The sequence below is a fragment of the Notolepis coatsorum genome (genome assembly GCF_963971535.1).
Source record: "Notolepis coatsorum genome assembly, chromosome: 2".
NCBI lineage: Eukaryota > Metazoa > Chordata > Actinopteri > Aulopiformes > Paralepididae > Notolepis > Notolepis coatsorum.
In genome coordinates this window covers 213,233,106-213,253,555 of record NC_140166.1, presented here as the reverse complement: position 1 = coordinate 213,253,555, position 20,450 = coordinate 213,233,106, and the positions used below count along the sequence as shown (strand labels likewise).

At 45.5% G+C, this 20,450-nt stretch overlaps 1 protein-coding gene across 2 annotated transcripts; it reads right to left on the bottom strand.

Moving 5' to 3' along the window:
- Positions 1-1,789: 1,789 nt before the first annotated feature.
- Positions 1,790-19,553, bottom strand: LOC311223051 (uncharacterized protein). 2 transcript variants are annotated; one of them, XM_084307748.1, is made up of 5 exons: positions 19,459-19,553; positions 18,809-18,925; positions 17,737-18,189; positions 7,487-7,638; positions 1,790-2,204 (listed from the first exon to the last, which is right to left on the bottom strand). In XM_084307748.1, the coding sequence occupies exons 3-5, from the start codon at positions 18,128-18,130 to the stop codon at positions 1,896-1,898; spliced, it is 855 nt and encodes a 284-aa protein (XP_084163874.1). In that variant the 5' UTR covers positions 18,131-18,189; positions 18,809-18,925; positions 19,459-19,553; the 3' UTR covers positions 1,790-1,895. The 2 variants fall into 2 exon arrangements, with proteins under 2 accessions (XP_084163874.1, XP_084163875.1); XM_084307749.1 differs by having other exon boundaries at positions 17,737-18,185.
- Positions 19,554-20,450: the final 897 nt, after the last annotated feature.

Here is a 20,450-nt window from a genome sequence, read left to right as displayed (position 1 = left end):
ATTGTGAACCCCGGTTCATTCCTTCTCGCTGTGGCCTCTCGTGGGTTCTTTTGTAGATGTGGTAGCAGTTGTCCTGTTGTGCTAGCGATGCTAGCCGCCGCTTCCTGGATAAAGTAGCCTTTACATAATGTACAATGAATAGGTACTAAGAACTAAGAATAAAAGTAACCTACAATTAATAAGTATTAAGGACTAAGAATGAAAGTAGCGTATAATTAATAAATATTAAGAACTAAGAATAAAATGATAATGAATAAGTAATTAGTAATAAGACTAATAGACAGAGAGGACTGAGGGGAAAACCCTCCCTTCTTCCCACAGACCAGTTGAGTCTTTTAACATTTTTGATAAAGTACAGCAACTCCAACTCACCTTCAAACTCAAAGTCCTCCGGCTCCTCCTTGATGTAAACAACAGTCTCTGCCAAGAATGTCTGCTGGCCCTTTAAGACACAACCAGAGATTAGAAGAGAGTGAAGCCTACCAGAAGAGAGTGAAGCCTACCAGAAAAGAGTGAATACTATCTTGATTGATAACTTTATTAACAGATTGCAGAATGGGTACAGTACAGTTCAATACATACAATTGTTAAGGGGATGCAGACCAGAGAAAGACTTTCGTCTTGTTTACATCAGGGTCCCCCATTTTCAATTCATCATAACATATATGACATACAGATAGACAGTACTGCTACATCTATGACATACCAGATTTGCAAATACAGTACTGTTTGTGATACAAAAATAGTCTAGAAAAGAGAGTATATACATTTTATCTAACCTCTGACTGAGCATATCTGGTCCAGGGTGGGGGTGTTTAGTTTTCACACAGTATAGAAACAACACCACAATAAAACTGTAAAGTACAAAAGATATACAGTGCAGGAAGAGGCAGAAAATCCCAGAAGGCTTATAAGAAACCTCCACCTATAATAATAAACATAATTATATTACAATCCAATGAATCCATATAGCAAGTTGGAAAACACGATCAATGTAAGGACCTTGTTGGAGTATGTGAGAGTAAGAAGTAAGTATGAGTAAATGTGTGTGTGTGTCTGTGTGTAATGCGCGTGTGTGAGTGACAGCGAGTGTGTAAGTTAAAATACAATACACTGATTACTAGGGGTGTAACAGTACACAGAAGCCACGGTTTGGTACGTACCTCGGTATTGGGGTCACGGTTTGGTACGAGTTCAGTACAACAGGAAAAAAATATTTATGATTATTATTTTATAATAATAATAATTAAATATAATTAATTTGTATTAAGTTATACTTAGTTCCACCTAGGCTTGCCGCGGTAGTCAGTCAGTGATAACGGTGTCATTCTGTGTTCAGGAATCCACTTGAGTAAATTAATTGCCTACTGCCCCCACCAGCCCCACGTCTAGAGTCGATTTTACTTCACATGAAGCAGATAAAGACTCTAGAGAACAGATGCCATGTTACACAACAATGGCAGAGGATTTATCAATATTTTGGATTTAAACACCACAGCTCGACTGGAGAGGAGCTCTGGGCCCAGGAGTTTAAAACTTTTAATCCCCATCTGATCCGATCAGATTTGTAAATCCCATTTTTTGTGATCCAGGATCAGACAACTCGGACAGATTTTGTCCCGGTATTTCAAAGCAATCCAGGATAGGATCACCCTGATCCAGATTGAGACTTTTCAAGATGACTAGATCCTGAATATCAGTGCTTTAATCCTACCGATCTCCATCTAGTGGATATGAAAAAGAATACAAGGAAGACAAGAGACAAGGAAGACAAGAGACCACATTGCAGAGACATCTATAATGTCTAATTATATTGTTAAATACATAAAGGACATAAAATCATAATGAATTGTAATTAACAAAAATACTCAAACTAGGGTAACAACAAAAAACATTCATAAAAAGGCAGCTGGTTCATCCAGGCGTGCTTTGAGGAGCTGAATTCGAAGTGAGGTTTCAGTTTGCTGAAGCCGGCACAGCTGTATTTGTTCTTTGGCCAGACGGATCTGCAGCTCTGTCCTCTCCGTTTCACGGCTCAGCAGTGTCTCGTAGGCATCATCCCTCTGCTCTGGTTGTCTGGTGCGCTTGCATCTTCTTTTTCGAGGTGTGTCATCAGGCCTGGCTGAAGGTCCAGCTTCTGCATCCACATGGGTCAGGAGGACGTCGTCTTGAATGGTGTGTTTCACATCAGGTGCATCGACTACCTGAAATGAAAGTTTATCTATATACTTTATCCCCCTTAATAAGATGATCAAAAGCATGCAAGCTCCTGGGAAATAGTAGTACTATAAGAACAATGGGCCTCATTCAACAATACTCTTATTATTTTTGTTATATTCTTGCTTACCCGTCTGTTAAGAGAACAATAAGAAAAGCCACCGCCACATTCATCAAGCCGTTCTTAACACATTGTGCGCCATGTGCGTAAGTCGTTATTGCCCGCCATGTGTTGAACGCCAACAACAACGCAAATCGTTTTTGGGATCAATATTTCATTTTTTCGCCATAACTCATCCAGCCTCCCTCCGGACTGCAGCGGCACCCTGTCTGAGATTGCAATGCCTCAACACCGCCACCTGGTGGATGGTCGGGCGAGTTACACTCACACCAAAACCGGAAGTGGCAATCGGTGCATCGAGGAAATCCCTCCGGCAGTCATATCTTTTTTATTTTAATTTTTATTATCTTTTTCCCCCTCCTTTTTTTCCGATTTTTCTCCCATCCCACTGTTAGTCGTTATGCCAATTCCCAACTCCCTTCCTGGTTGTTGCGCACCCCCCCTACTGTTGGTCCGGGAGGCCGGAGACTATCACATGCTATCCTCCGACACATGTGCAGCCAGCCGGCAGCCAGCCTGGCAGCGCAGATTCTCACTGGGAGAGTGTAACGTGTGGAAGGTCACACTACCTCCCCTCCAGATCCTGTGAAGCGCTCTGGGTGTCATGAAGAGCGCTATAGAAATCCAAGCCATTATTATTATTATTATTATTATCCTTCCTTTGCTGAGCAGGCGCCCCGACCGAACTGTAGGAGTTTTTTTCTGTTTACAACGCCCAGGACCCACCCACCAGCTTTCCCACCGCTAACACTGCCAATTGTGTTAGTATGAGCGACCAGCCAAGCTGGTAGCAACGCCGAGAGCTGGGCTCGAACCCAGCGTCTCAAGCGTTGGTGGCGAGCGCCTTGCCCACTACACCACCTAGCCGCCCCCGGCAGTCATATCTTGTTACATGGGTCCAGACAAACACTCGAGTGCATTTGGATCGCTTTCGAAACGCAATAATCGATATGATTTCGCCGTTTATTGCGCCATACAAACCGGAAATGGATCTAAGAGATCGACGTCAAATAATTGGGATCTTTTTCCTCCAGTCTCATCGGCGAACGGTAAGAGGACACTAACGTTATTTTCAGCCATGTGGCGGTGGCTTTTCTTATTGTTCTCTTAACACTTTGATTGCCACGCAGTATGCCCATCCTTATGCCCAGTCTGCCACCGCTGTAAGCCTATGGAGATGTTTACCTTCTTTGCAGGGCTATAACTTTTTTTTAATATTATAGCTATATTGACATTACTATGGCCCATTCAACATCGGGTATCTATCGTTCCGGATGTGGGAACGTTATATTTTTTTATTCATACATTGTTGTGTTAATACCGTCTAGAACAGGGGTAGGCAACCCTAGGCACGCGGGGGCATTTTCATAGGCGCATTTATCTTGTTGAAATCCTCCCACAGGTTCTTTTTACTACCACATATTTAATTGAGACCCTTTATTTGTTTATTATTTCAATTTAGCTGGAAATACATTGCTACATCATTCAGTAACATTTGCAGAGCCTTATAACAAAAACATTATTACGGTCACCATTGTGACCAGTGGGATTAATCAACTAATTTTTTTTTTTTTTTTCATTGAACATTACACATGTTAAAAGCCATTTTTTTTACTCAAAATGTGAGTATTACCAAGTCAACTTGTGTTCTTAAAACAATGACAATAAACATAGTTTTATTAGGTTGAAATAATGTGGTTGTGTACTTATTTTTCTGTTAACTTATTATGGATTGAAAACTGAAAACCTTAATGCACAGTAACTGAACTCAATATTTTTAAGTTCTGGTAACTTATTATAATTTCTTTTTTTACAGTGTAGTCTTGCGATCAATCAAAACGTATTTACACGATATACCTCACATTCACCCTCCATTCACATCCTGGTGTTCTCCTGGTGTTCTCCATTAGGCCTGTAGGTGGAGCTATGACAGCAAACGTACAGTACACACACCGATGGTGTGTGATGTGTCCAAAAATGAATGGGCAAATGTGAGTGAAATGGTCGCACTGTATGCAGCTGTTTGTCTGCATTGCATCCCCCCCCCCCCCAACTCAGATTTAGGGTTGATACAACCATCATAATAATATTGTTAATAATAACAATAATGATGTAAGGAAAAAAAATTACGATGCATGGAATATTGTTGAGGCACACTAGTTACAACTATATTTCAAACAGGCACTCCATGTCAAAAAGGTTGCTGACCCCTGGTCTAGAATATAAGTATGTTTTAAGCTTTTCTGCTGTAATTCCAAAAACGCGAGTTATAGGCCCTGAAGCATAGATTATCGATTGGCGTTTCTTTCCTATATACACGCTATATTAAAAAATTCAAATGTATATGATCGTATACATTATGCTTCATCATGCGTGAAGGAAAGGGGGGGGAGGTCGTTTATAATTCCTTGATCGTCAGTAACGGCTTTATTTAGTATGGGTTGATATATTGATCAGACTGTTTGCAAACAAAGAAATGGACAATCAAGCTTAAAATAACGTTAGATTCCTCTTACCGTTCGCCGATGAGACTGGAGGAAAAATATTCCAATTATTTGACGTTGATCTGCTAGATCCATTTCCCTTTTGTATGACGCAATAAACGCCGAAATCATATAGATTATAGTGTTTCGAAAGCGATCCCATGCACTTGAGTGTTTGTCTGGAGTCCTGTAACAAGATATTACTGCCGGAGGGATTTCCTCGATGCACCAGCGCCACTTCCGGTTTGGCGTAGAGTGTAATTCGCCCGATCATCCACCAGGCGGCGGTATTGAGGCGTTGCAATATCAGACAGGGTGCAGCTGCAGTCCCGCAGGGAGGCAGGATGAATTATGAATGCCATGGCGAAAAAATTAAATATTGATCCCAACAACAAATTATCACGTTGTTGGCGTTCAACGCATGGCGGGCAATAACGAATTATGACGTTGTTGGCGTCCAATGTGTTAACAGACAGGTAAGCAAGAATATAAGAAATATAATAAGAGAGTATTGTTGAATGAGGCCCATTGTTTGTAACTTCCATCCATATTCCGCTCTTAAGTCGCTCCACCCTCTCTGTTAAAGCTACCAATTATGGAGTCATAATAATTCCTTACACTCTGTAGCTGTGCATGGGTATCAGCAGATGTGAAATTAGGCCCCTTCTTGTCCATCTTTCCAACTCACTGGTTTGGTCAGGTGAGCAATTCGTTTCTATAGGTCTGGCCCTTACTTGCTATCAATTACCTAATTAACCACAGGCCCAAACAAATCTGGACATGCATTGCAGGTGTGTATTTGCAATTACTAATTATTCAGAGACTGATCTAGGCCCACCTATGGATTTACCTCTAAATGAGAGACTGAGTGGTGGTGCAATGCGAGATGCTATTGTCCACAATTACTTTTGAAAGGTGATGACAGCTGATGGACCTTTTTTTGTTGTTGAAGATACTTTCTTTAATCTAAATTACATTTGTGATTGACCATTTTTGTTGCGATACTTTTATCAGCATAATCATTTATGTCATCAAGATTTGGTTGAAAAGAATAGGCCACCTCAAATGTGACAAAAAAGAATTGTGTATTAATTCAGTTAACAAACTTTGCCATCTTATTTATATTGAAAGATATTTTTCTTTATAAATTGTATAGTACATTTTGCTCTGGTAATCCACTGGAAATCCACCCCTCTGGTGGGATCAAGATAATCCATTTTTTTTGGGATCAAATTGATCCCAATCCTGTGTTGTCGGTTTGAACTACCCGTTTTGAAGATTTGATCCAGATTAAAGCTTGGATTTAATTTCCTGATCTGATCAGATATCAAAGTGATCCTGATCCTGTTTTTTGGTTTTGAACTACCCAAAATCCAAATCTGATCCGATCAGATAGGGATTAAAAGTTTTGAACTCCTGGGCCCAGAGAACCATTCCAGATCAGCAAAAGTACATTTGCGTTTTCCCCCCCTCTCGGATAAGCTGTGAAGGGAAAGTAGCGCGAAAGAACGTTGGTGGGTGTGTGCGTGTGTGTCTTTCCATTAGTTAACAATATTAGGCGAACAAGAAAGAACATTTTCAGCCTAGTGTAATGACCCTGCTGTGTTACAAACATATCATTCATTCATAGTTTAGTTTCAGGCACACCTGTAGTAAGGGGAGGGGAGAAACAGCCCAGTGCAGACTAGAGTGTGCGGTTAATTTGTTATGTCGGCTTGTCATCATGCCTTTACAAGCTTCAACGTTTTATTCATCATCTAAATGTGGCAATACAAGCTTGATATTCAACGTTAAATGAATGACCTTCTGTGTTAAGACTGTTAGTAAGCACTAAGCAGGGGCGGCGTAGCGGAGATTGCGCTCGTCACCAATGCAAGAGACTCCGGTATCGAATCCCAGTCTCAGCATTGCCTTCGGCTTGGGCCGGCCGTCGTACTGGCTCATTTGGCAGAGTCAGCGGGTGGAAGTCGATGGGTGGGGATTGGATGTTGTGGACAGCGACCCCTACAGGTCGGTTGGGAGACGCCTGCATAGCAGAGACAGGAAGTGGCGAGGGTAGTGTGAGCCTCCCATGCATTACAACTCGCCAATGAGAGTCCGCGCTGGCAGGTGAAAAGATGCGACAGGCTGCCTCCTCGTGTGCCGGAGGAAACATGTGATGCAAGGCTTCTATCCTCTCTACAACCGACCAGTGGGGGGCATAGTCGAGCAACGTTCAAGACAGGGGAGGGGAGAATTGGATACATGAAATTGGGATGAGAAAAATTTTAAATAAGGAGAAAAAGTGGATAAAAAAAGAAGACTGTTAGTAAGCCAGTGTAAAGTAAAGTAAAGATATTGAGCATACATTTGTAAAATGTGCAACCCTAGTTTCACCTAGTGGTATGAGACGTATTCGTTGTATGGCTGGATGTACCGAACCGTGACGTCCGTACCGCGAAGTCGCGGGACGAATACACATACCGTTACACCCCTACTGATTACAATACACTGTTACAATAATAATAATCAGATGTTCCTTCAAACCTTTTTTGTACGTTTTTGAAGTTTTTTTTTGCCAGATGGAGAAAATCATTCCATAATTTCACACCTCTATATTTAATAGAAAATCACCCTCTGCATGTAAGAAATGTAGTGGGGTGTTCTAACCTCTGACAGAACATACCTGGTCTATGGCGGGGGTTGACGATGCTGGAAGACTGTCCTCCTCCTCGTCTGCTGAGGATGACGAAGGAGTGATGGGCCGCCTCCAGGGGAGTCTGTCTGCCTCCTCTCCATTCTGCGCCTCCCACACCCCAGGGAAGGGACTTTCTCCGTCTGGGGAGAGAAGGAGAGAGTGGGCGAATTAATGTGTGAGAGAGGACTGGCCATTCTACAAGCTAGCTGGTGATGTCACACTCCTCATACTGGCACACACGCCAGACATTTACTGTCAAACTGGGAAAGGTTTGTAGAAAAATCGGTGGCATTCTTCCTTTTACAAAACATCTCTGATTTGACAGTTCATGGCTGCCATGTGTAACATCACTGCCTAGCTTGTAGACTAAGTAGTAGGAGTAGCATCTGTCCAGATACAGGAAAAATAAAAAATACTTGCCGCTTCCAAATTCTTCATGCTACATTTTATATCGTATGCAATGTATGACCCATTAATATGCAAATATTGTATGTGAAAGAGATGTGTAATACTAAAAGAACCAACATTGGAGTGAATGGTTGCTACATGACGCTTTCCTAAAGTGTTTAGTCATCAACTAATCAACTAACTGACTGATTAATGGGAAAATCTACACATGACCTGGGTGTTAGGGCTGACCTTCGATTTTTTTTTGGCAATCGAAGCTTCGGGGCCGAGCTTCGATTTTAATTCAAAGCTTCGTGTTGTGAAGGATCAGATTAAACCGAATATATATATTTATTTATATATATATATTTAAATAGTGTTTGTATATCGTTTGATATCCCCTGTATATTCCTTGTACAATATGCACTGAATATCCCTTTAGTCTACTAAACAGCCCATAATAGTTTCATTCTACCATTGGACGAGAACCTGGCGCCAGGTTGCCATACCCCTAGGTTCAAGTTCAATCGTGCCGCCCAACATGTCGTGGCAAGCCCCGGTTCCGCGCAGGAATATGTCTGGCGAAATACGAATGGTACTATTTGTTCATAGCGCATATATATATGGCGCAAGTAAAGTAGAACTTCCTTTTAGTCCAGTTCTTTACCCTCCAACAGAGTGACAGACGCGAAGCCTCACCCACGACGCACGTGTGGTGTAGTAAGGCCTACTTGGCCTCAGAATAGGCATTGAGATATCGTGTAGATTAATAGTTGAATAGTCATAGTTTGGCACTATACCGTCGAGTTGGACGTATTCTATTAAGCTAATAATAGTCTATTTATGTATGGTGCATCGTTCGGTTAGAGTTATAAAGTTATCAGTACCCCCATCGTTCCTGACGTTATCTGGACGCTTAACCAGGCTGGGCAGACCCCTAGTGGTGCTTGCATCCGAGGAGCTCCGGGCCAGGGCGACTGGACCTGTATATTGGATTGCTCTACCCGGACGACGGCGAGCCTTCCACGGCTTGGATTATGCTTTGGGTGCTTTGATTATTCCATGGATAACGGCCAACACTGCGGAGTGTTGGAACTACCCCCCGGAGAGGACTCCAGGTGAGACGGCGCTCTACACCAGTGAGGTCGCCTCACGTCTCTCCGTTGTGGACCGGCAGCTACCGTCCACCAGAGGGTCCAGCTGTATTAGTCTGCGGACCGAGGTTCTGTAGGCACCGTGTTCAAGACTTTGAATTCTCCCAAGAAACCGTCGGCCAGATGGGATACCGCCAGCGGCTTCTCGAACCCCCCCCTCCTACTGTCTTACAACCAGCGGGACCCCCCCCCCCCCTTAGTGTATCCAGCTATAATCATTTAAGTACCATCGCTATAGTTTCCTAAATATCCAGGTTGTATACTTACTCCCTGCGTAACCAGAGATTGGACATTCAATGTTGATTTACCTACGAATACTCATTTGCCATACAAGTGCATATTTCAAATCATAAGTGTAAACAAGTGAACGTTGTATATACCTTTTGCTATATTAAATATTCGATTTGTACATTTGTGTGGATTCGTTTCATCAGGTGGGAAAGTGTTCATCATACTTATATCATGTACTGGATGGCCAGAAGTTAAAGTACAAGAGGTAGTGGTATTAAATATCATATCTAACAATACAGTCAGGGAATTGTACCCCTCAGTTACAATTGGTCCTTCGAGCCGGAGGGTAACTAGTGTAATATTAATATAGTGTTATTAATATTGAAATGGCCTATGATGAACACTCCACGAAACGGTCCTCCTAACCTAGAACGCCCGCGGCGCAGACGACAGACACCTCAGTACTTAGAGGCTTACACTGGCAGTCAACTACCTAGCCTTCGACAAACGGTAAACGCGGTAAAAGTAGAAAGTAAAATTATGTCTGACCTTAACGACCAGGTTTCCCCGACCACAGAGGCCCTAGTAGGTCCTAATGTAACTGACCAAGCTCACGGTGGGGACCAGGAGGAAGCGGACATGCCTTTACCCCCCGCCACTACCCAAGAAGTAGTCCCCGACCAGCCCCGGGAGGAAGACAACCCTACAGAGAGAGAACTCTGCACGGAAGAAGAGGAGGAGAGCGCCGAGGAAATAGAGCTCCAGGACTCCCCAACGGGTACCCCCAGGAGCGGCTCACGCAGGAGCGGCTCACCTCCACAACCGCCTTCCCCCAGCGAAGCGGAGAGGATGCTACAACAGGCGTTCCTCGTCAGCCTGACAGCCTCTACCGAACGCGATCGACTTCAGGGTGAACGCAACCGTCTTCAAGCACAACAACGGAGCGAGGAAGAGCGCACACGCCTAGAGATGAGACGCCTTCAGACAGAAGAGAATATGGCAAGAGACCGGGCCGACGCCCAGCGCGCCGCTGCCGGTGCCCAAAGAGAAGCAGATCTCACCAAGCGCGAAGTCGAGCGCGACAAGTTACAAGCGCAGCTAATGGAGCAGCTGATCCGCAAGGCAACACCCTCTCCCTCCGCCAGGGGTTCAAGGAACTCGTCGAGACAACAGTCAAGGGCAGCGTCTCCTCAACGAGCAAGCGACCCTGAACTTGACCAACAGACCGAGCCTAGACCCCCCGCAGACCCCCTTCCCAGACCGGTCCAAGCGAGACCCAGCTACAAGGAAGGAGCGGCATACACTGCGGAGAAGCTAAATAAACGATTACAGGATCTGGAAGATCTGATAGAGGAAGAAGAGGGAGAGGAGGAGAACCAAGCCCGACGACAGCACAGTACTCCACCGGACCAGGAGGTCCAGTACAGTCCAGGCTGTACCCCCGCGGCGCTGCGCTACAGACCCCCGACTCTATTCACGGGTGAGCACGACGCACGACCAGCCCCGAGGAATAGCACCTGGACCAGCGGGCCATGGTACCCTGTCAGTACCAGCCCACAGCGAGGCGCAAGAGGGGACTCGCCCAGGAGGTCTCTCCCCCAACGCTCGCCGATGTATCAGCCATCCACGGCGTCATACATTGCCACGCCGTCATTTCCAGACTTCGCCTATGAGAGTCGAGCACAGTACACGGAGCTCCGGATGTGCTTAGAGACAATGATGGTGGATGTCGCTGATGAACGCCACAAGTATGCAATATTACTGAAGCACCTGAAAGTACCGCGAGCGCACAATATAGCGCTAGCCTATGCCACCTCTTCGACACCATACACAGCGGCCCTAGCGGCGCTGGACCAGAGATATGGACGTATATGGGATTACGTAATCCAAGAGATAAGGCATATTGATCGCCTACCCCCAGCCACAGACAATCGCTCATTAGACGACCTGTCAATCAAAGTGCAGTCCCTGGTAGGGATGCTGGGAGCGCAACGGGAGAAGGGCATGCATGAGCTATACGCCAACTCTAACGTCGAGAGGATTTTGGAGAAGCTGCCACCCGCAAGACAGGAGCGTTTTAGGCGGCAGAGAGACTACCGGGACCCCAACGGCCCCGAGCCATCCCTCCTTGATCTAGCCGACTTCTTGGCGAGAGAAGTCAGCAGCTTACGACTGGATACATTCGGGCGGAGCACGCCAAGCTCCAGAGAGGGACCCAGGAGAATAAATGATGGAAGAAGATCGGTGACTGTCATGCACCAATCAGAGTCAGTACCGAGCAGTAAGAGTCACAGCACCCCCTCGAGAAAAGAGAAGTGGAAGATAGCGTGTCCCTACTGTGAGAAAGAACACTGGCTGTCACAATGTGACCTATTCACAAAGATGAATGCAGAAGAAGTGAGTCAATGGATAAAGTCCAACAGGCGCTGTTACCGATGTGCGCGGCCACACATGGCAGCCGAATGCCGCCTAAAGAAAAGGTGCAGTCGGTGCGATGGAGCCCATCTAGATATACTACACGACAGTAACAGAAGACAGCCTCCACCTGCACCATCGCGCGGCACCAAGGCAAGTGTCATGTACATTGACCCCGCCAGCAGCAGCGGCGCCCAAGTGCTCTTAAAGGTAGTCCGTGTGACATTGAGCTACCAAGATAAAGTCATGGACACTTACGCCGTCCTTGATGACGGGTCAGAGAAGACCCTTCTGCTCGCGTCCGCTGCGGCCCAGCTGGGACTGCGGGGGAGCAAGAACGAAATGACGATTCGGACAATAAGAAGAGATTTAAAGACGATAAAGGGCGAGAATGTCTCCTTCACTATCGCAGCAAACGGGCAGCCAGAGCGACGGTACAAGATTACAAATGCTTTCACCAGCCAAGAAATAGGACTATCGCAGTACACCTACCCTGTCGCCAAGTTGATGGATAAATATGTGCACCTGCGCCAATTACCTATCCCGCTCATAGACGGCGCTACCCCGACCCTGCTGATAGGCTCCGACCATGCAGAACTCATAGTCCCGATTGACCGGGTCCATACAGGACCCCGAGGCTGTCCTGCAGCAGTCGAGACCCGCCTAGGGTGGACCCTACAAGGCCCCCTCGCTAAATCTCTCAACCGAACAGCAGCCACTAGCTGCCTCCACTCCAGAACGACAGAAGAAGACACCACTCTCCTGCAGCATGTCGAGAGGCTATGGACACTAGAGACAATGCCCTTTAAGAACGAAAAGAAAGATATTCGTTCTAAAGAAGACATTTACGCCATCAACCTACTCGAGCAGGGGACAAAGAGAGTCACAGTCGGCGGAGTGATGAGATACGCAACTCCACTCCTGAGGCGAGAGGGAATGCCCACCTTTCACGCAAAGAAAGACGCCACGGAGCGCTATCTATTGAACACGGAGCGGCGCCTAGCCAAAGACCCCGCTCAAGAGAGTGTGTACCGCGCTGAGATTGAGAAGCTAATCACAGCGGGACACGTAACAAAGATTGACATTAAAGAGGCCGATCAGACGACCGAATCATGGTACGTGCCGCATCACAAGGTCCATCACAACGGCAAGGATCGCATTGTGTTTAACTGCAGCTACCAGATCGGATCCCAAAATCTGAATAAAGAGCTCTTGCCCGGCCCCACACTCGGCCCCTCCCTACTAGGCGTGCTACTGCGCTTCCGCCAGGACAAGGTGGCTATCAGCGGGGATATCAAAGGGATGTTCTTGCAGGTGAGACTAGTAGAGGAGGACAAGCCCCTGCTGCGGTTCCTGTGGAGAGAGAGGATCGGAGATGAGAACCCAGCCATCTACCAGTGGGAAGTACTCCCCTTCGGAACCACATGCAGCCCGTGCTGTGCTACATTTGCACTACAGAAACACGTCGCAGAGGACCCAACAGCAGATGAAGAGGTCCAACACAGTGTGAAGAACAGTTTCTACGTGGACAACTGTTTACAAAGCGTTTCGACTCAAGAAGAAGCCGAGACTCTCCTAATCAAGTTACGCGCCTCCCTGATCAAAGGCGGCTTTGATCTCAGGCAGTGGGCCAGCAGTGACCCGCACGTATTGCGCAGCCTCTCCCCCGCGGACAAGGCTGCCAGCAGCGAAACCTGGATGGCGACCATCCCAGGAGAAGCCCAAGAAATGACACTAGGACTAGTCTGGCGCTTCAAAACAGACTCGCTCCACTATAGACACAAACCCTTGGCTCCAGAGCAGGGGAGGTCGACGGCGATACCGACCACCAGACGGAGTGTGTACAGAACACTCGCCAGACAATATGACCCGTTGGGATGTATTCTACCTTACACCACCAGGGCAAAGATGATTGTACGAGCACTATGGGACAAGGACCAGGGCTGGGACGACCCAATACCCGCACACCTTGCCTCAACATGGAGAGAGTGGGAGACGGAACTCCGCTCACTCCCAGGCGTCAATATACGCCGCAGCTACTTCCCATCCACAGTGAGGCCAGAGACATGCGAGATTGATCTACACGTCTTCAGCGACGCCTCCGAAGTAGCCTACGGATCGGTGGCCTACTTGCGTGCCCAAGAGAAGGGAGGAAAGATACACACTGCTTTCATCCTGGCCCGCTCAAGAATAGCCCCACGTAAGCAACAATCTATCCCACGTCTAGAGCTCTGCGCAGCCCTAGCAGGAGCGCATCTAGCCACGTTAATCCAACGTGAACTCACCATTCCGGTGCACAGAACAATCTTGTGGTCAGATTCCACGACAGTACTCACATGGATCAAGTCTGATTCATGCAGATACAAAGTCTTCGTGGGAGTCAGAGTCACTGAGATTCAAGAGCTAACAGAAGCAGCGAGTTGGCGGTATGTGGACACCAAACACAACCCAGCTGACGTCATCACCCGGGGAATGTCTCTGGATGACCTAACCCGTCGCAACATCTACAGTGACGGACCAGAATTCCTCGGGCTCCCGGAAGGAGAGTGGCCCACGCCCACCCCACGGGAAGCAAGTAACGAGGAGGCTGAGAACAAGAAACCTATGTTCTGTGGACTGAGCACAGTCGCCTCCACAGACCCCAACATAGATGACTGCATTACCCTAGAGAGTGCGCAGCAAAGAACATTCCTGCGGCACCACCCAGAGATTCAGTCCACCACTGACATGTCAGCAGCTGACTACGAGGAAGCAGAACTTCTTCTACTACAACGAGCCCAGAGAGACTCGTTCCCAGATGAGCTAGACTGTCTACAGGGAGGAAACCCCGTCCCATCAGACAGCAGACTGCTCCACTACCTACCGTCTCTACAGACCCGCCAGAAGTGGGTAAAAGAGAGAGACAATTTGACAGAAGGAACAGTCGTCATGATTATCGACCAGTCACTACCCAGAGCTATGTGGCCGGCTGGCCGCGTAAGCAAAGTGATCACCGGTGCCGATGGCAAGGTCCGAGCAGCTGAAGTACTCGTCCAAGGGCGCACGTACACACGTCCCGTGGCGAGGCTCATAGAACTGCCCCGACTCCCAGATACTATCGATGATGACCATGACCCCATGACTTTGTGAGTTGACTGACCCTTACAGCGGACCTTGAGTGGTAGACAGTGCGGTTAATCTGTCTCTGCTTAGCTAATTAGGTGGGACTAATTAGGGGGCGGCTGTTGTGAAGGATCAGATTAAACCGAATATATATATTTATTTATATATATATATTTAAATAGTGTTTGTATATCGTTTGATATCCCCTGTATATTCCTTGTACAATATGCACTGAATATCCCTTTAGTCTACTAAACAGCCCATAATAGTTTCATTCTACCATTGGACGAGAACCTGGCGCCAGGTTGCCATACCCCTAGGTTCAAGTTCAATCGTGCCGCCCAACATGTCGTGGCAAGCCCCGGTTCCACGCAGGAATATGTCTGGCGAAATACGAATGGTACTATTTGTTCATAGCGCATATATATATGGCGCAAGTAAAGTAGAACTTCCTTTTAGTCCAGTTCTTTACCCTCCAACAGAGTGACAGACGCGAAGCCTCACCCACGACGCACGTGTGGTGTAGTAAGGCCTACTTGGCCTCAGAATAGGCATTGAGATATCGTGTAGATTAATAGTTGAATAGTCATAGTTTGGCACTATACCGTCGAGTTGGACGTATTCTATTAAGCTAATAATAGTCTATTTATGTATGGTGCATCGTTCGGTTAGAGTTATAAAGTTATCAGTACCCCCATCGTTCCTGACGTTATCTGGACGCTTAACCAGGCTGGGCAGACCCCTAGTGGTGCTTGCATCCGAGGAGCTCCGGGCCAGGGCGACTGGACCTGTATATTGGATTACTCTACCGGGACGACGGCGAGCCTTCCACGGCTTGGATTATGCTTTGGGTGCTTTGATTATTCCATGGATAACGGCCAACACTGCGGAGTGTTGGAACTACCCCCCGGAGAGGACTCCAGGTGAGACGGCGCTCTACACCAGTGAGGTCGCCTCACGTCTCTCCGTTGTGGACCGGCAGCTACCGTCCACCAGAGGGTCCAGCTGTATTCGTCTGCGGACCGAGGTTCTGTGGGCACCGTGTTCAAGACTTTGAATTCTCCCAAGAAACCGTCGGCCAGATGGGATACCGCCAGCGGCTTCTCGAACCCCCCCCTCCTACTGTCTTACAACCAGCGGGACCCCCCCCCCCCCCCCTTAGTGTATCCAGCTATAATCATTTAAGTACCATCGCTATAGTTTCCTAAATATCCAGGTTGTATACTTACTCCCTGCGTAACCAGAGATTGGACATTCAATGTTGATTTACCTACGAATACTCATTTGCCATACAAGTGCATATTTCAAATCATAAGTGTAAACAAGTGAACGTTGTATATACCTTTTGCTATATTAAATATTCGATTTGTACATTTGTGTGGATTCGTTTCATCAGGTGGGAAAGTGTTCATCATACTTATATCATGTACTGGATGGCCAGAAGTTAAAGTACAAGAGGTAGTGGTATTAAATATCATATCTAACAATACAATCAGGGAATTGTACCCCTCAGTTACACTTCGAATAAAAAAAATGTATAAATTTATTTATTTATATATATATATATATATATATATATATATATATATTATCTTATGTTGTGGGACTTGTACAGCACTTTGGTAAACTTTGTTGTTTTTAAATGTGCTCTATAAATAAAGTGGATTGGATTAATGAATTAAGTAGCCCCTTTCGTGACTGTGACGCAGCCAACACGGCTGTGTGATTTAATTCAAGGTGGATCGCTGTTGTCGTTTGAACAACTTCAGATTTCATGGGAACTACCAATCCCCCAAATCAAGAATGTTTAAGATGAATGAAGTAAGATTTTGATTATTTGAAATATGGCCTGTGTAGACTAAACTATGCACAGAATGATGTCAGTCTACAAGGTCCGGATTCTACATGGTCCGGCAATGTAGACCTTGTAGACTCCACTACAGACCAATTATCAGTGAATGTTCATGCATTTTTAAGAAGGGCTACTTCCACAAAAAAACAAAGAACTCACCAAAACATCTCAGTAGCACCTTATCTAAATGTTCTATTTCATATATGGAGATTCATATTTATTTATGTATTGCATGCATTTCTACATTTTATTTCCTATTTTGTTTATTCATCCCAGTATATTTCTTTCTTATGTGTGGAATTCTACAAGGCATTTACATTCACATTTACATTTAGTCATTTAGCTGACGCTTTTATCCAAAGCGACTTACAAGTTCTGTACGACAGGTCATCAGGAAGGGCACAACTCTATCAGCTGAGTAACAATATTCATCAAAGTGTTGCGTGTTACAGTGTAGGTTAGTTTATTAGGACAAGTGCATGACAGTAAGGTTAGTTAGGGTTCGATTTTTTTTTTTTTTTTTTTTTCATATAATGGTTGAAGAAGTGCGTCTTTAGTTGACTGCGAAAGATTGGACGGGATTCGGCTGTCCTAACTGGGGTGGGTAGTTCATTCCACCATTGTGGGGCAAGGACTGAGAATAGGCGTGTAGGTGGTGTATATGTGTTTGAGGATGATATCCTTCAAACAGGCAATAGTGATGATATAATTTGGGCAGTGCTGAGCTGGGTTACTTTCCTCCAGTGTATTTGTCCCCGGGCCCCACCCAATGGCCCCATGCACACACACACACACACACCGAAGTAAAAAGAAAAAAAAGAAATTAATATTTTTTATTATTATTCTTTTTTTTTAAACTTCGTTTTTTTTTTATGTTCGAAGCTTGTGCCATCGAACGAAGCTTCGAAGTATTTAAGACAGCCCTACTGGGTGTACATTTCTAAACCTGAAGAATTGGAGCCAATGGGAAGAACAGCCTGTATGATCATTGGAAATATCTGACTGTCATACATATTTTGTATGTGGAACCTACTACCACAGTCAAAAGGCCTCTGGGCTTAACGGGTTGATTAATTCTGTCTTTATTAGTGTCTCACCGACGCTCTGCACCCACTGGTCTTGTTGGCCGTCTGGCTTTATGCATCCTGGCTCCTCCAGCAGCTCGCCGACGCTCTGCACCCTCTGGTTTTGCTTGCGCACTGTGCAGCTCCACGACTTGGCTCGTTTTTGCGCTCTGCGCTGCACCGCGGAGTCTTGGCGATGCTCCGTTGGCGACGCTCGTCTTTTCTGCGCTCTGTACCGCGCCGTGTTCTCTCGCTGCGCGGCTCGACGGCGCTCTGCCGTCTCTGGCGATTCGGCCGCCATGCGCCTGCGTTTGCCTTCTCTGGCGCAGGCCCGACGGCAGTCCGTCTCCTCTGGCGTTTCCGCCATGCGGTTGTTTCTCATTCTTTCTCTACCCAGTTTTCTTCTCTGCGCGACACGCTTCTCCATTGGTTGCGTTAATCAAATTTCTCTTTGTTGTTTACAATGGTTGCTTGCTGGCCGTCTGTCTGAGGAAAGAGTGAATACCGGTAAAGGACAAACATAAGAAAAGTCAGAGATGGATACACTATTTAAAACAATGGAAGTATACTAAATAGGGAAATCCAGGATGCAATCAAGTTTACTAGGAAACTTTGTAGCCATAATGTATCAGCAATACAGTGCTAGGCCCGGGGCGATTTAATCAAGTTTCAATTTCAATTAGGATTTTGTCTTCCCACGATCATGAAAACAAGATAATCGGAATAAAACGATTATTGTATGACATGCCGCGTTTGCTTTCATTTTGTCTCGTGTTGTAAATGCAGCGCACCCTTCCTTCACAACAGTGCGTCCTGATACCATACTGATATATCTGTGACCATACCGATTTTTCTGTGAAAAGCCAATACCGGCTGAGCGATATATTGGTCAGGACTCAGGCTCTACTGTGGACTCCTTAGTTTTATGAATGTGAATGTCAGCCAAATGTAACTTTACTGCCATTATAATTTATAAAATGTAATTTATTTTCTTTTTGCAAATGCATGTGAAACGTGGCATAATCTTGAAATAGCAGATGTCATTTTCAAGCAGGTGATGAGGGATAACATTTTCAACACTGAATATGTTTTTTTGTCTTCTTACCTAGATGATAAGCAGAAGATTTGACTTGGTTCCAATTCCAAAGCTGTAGGCCCACTGAGTCAGGTCACATGAGCTGCTTGTGTACCTGGGATGCCAATTTGCCAGCTTCTCCTCTCACTGCAATGCAAAGTCAATGCGAGTTTAGAATCCTTTGAGGGCAAACAGAGCTTATTTGAGTGTTTCCAACTGAATGTTATGTAGACACCATCTGACTGTTTACCATCACTGGTAACAGTCAGCCATGTTGGAAGAAAGTCAACTACACAGACATTTCGTGCAAAGTCTCTATTGGCGGTTTATCCGTCTGCAGCATCACATGAGATCATTGTCGCGGCAACTTCAACCTATATTTCATACGGATCCGTGTGATGTACACTTCAAAACAAAGGTGCATCTTTTTCATGCAACGTTGCAGCTAAGTTACGGTTTGCAGAGAAACGAAGACACGACATTGTAGAAGGTTTTAACTTCCAGCAACATGATAAAACACAGAAACGCTGCTGATAAAAGAGACAATGGCAGCTGGCTGTGAATTAATGTTTTCAGACTGTTCAATGCTAACGTTAATGTTAGTAGTGTCGATTAATAAAAGCCCCCATGCGACCAGAACAACCGCAGAAAACTTAACGTAAACGTCCAAATGGTCTTACTTTGGCTCAGTTGGACCGGGGCTCTTCCACAGCTACTGAATAGAACAAATCCACGACCACAACAAATGCACTCATAGAAACACGATGTGTGTGACTGCGCATGCGTTACACGCGTAATGACGACAGTGCTGTCTCTGGCGACGTAACTTAGTATTGGAGTACACAAACAGGCTGTAACATAATGTGTCCGCGTGGGGGAGTTGTTTTCATCGCGCAATTCTCATTCAGATTGAGCCACGGTCGTTGCCGTACCAAAACCAAAACCAAAACATCATTTTGGAGCGAATTGAACATGTTCGAAAGGCTTTCAGAAGAAGTCGTGCACATGTTTCACAATTAGCCGAAGATGGTTCATCATCCTCACCTCATTGTCATGAGGGAGTTTCTCAAACAGTAACAGTAACACGCGGAGAAAGTCTCTAGTATTGTAAAGATGGAGGCGATGGTACAAGCTCTGCTGGAGCTGGGCAGGTGACCAACGTTAACAACTAACACTGGCTAGCTAAGCGAAGCTAACTCAACAAAACACACTTTGATGGATTTATTGCCTGTGCGGTGTTACATGTTATACGTTTAACCACGTTTTCCTAATATATTTGCATATCGTATATGTCACAAATGTAACAGTACTAAATACCTGTATGTCATGTATGTCCCAATGGGACATGTATGTTCCAATGGGGGACCCTGATGTAAACAAGACAAACGTCTTTCTCTGGCCTGCATCCCCTTAACAATTGTGTGTATTGAGCCGTACTGTATTGTACCCATTCTGCAATCTGTTAAATAAAGTTTTCATTCATTCCCTATGCCATAAATGTCATGTATGTCATATATTATGATGAATTGAAAATGGGGGACCCTGATGTAAACAAGACAAACGTCTTTCTCTGGTCTGCATCCCCTTAACAATTGTGTGTATTGAGCCGTACTGTATTGTACCCATTCTGCAATCTGTTAAATAAAGTTTTCATTCATTCATTAACACTTTG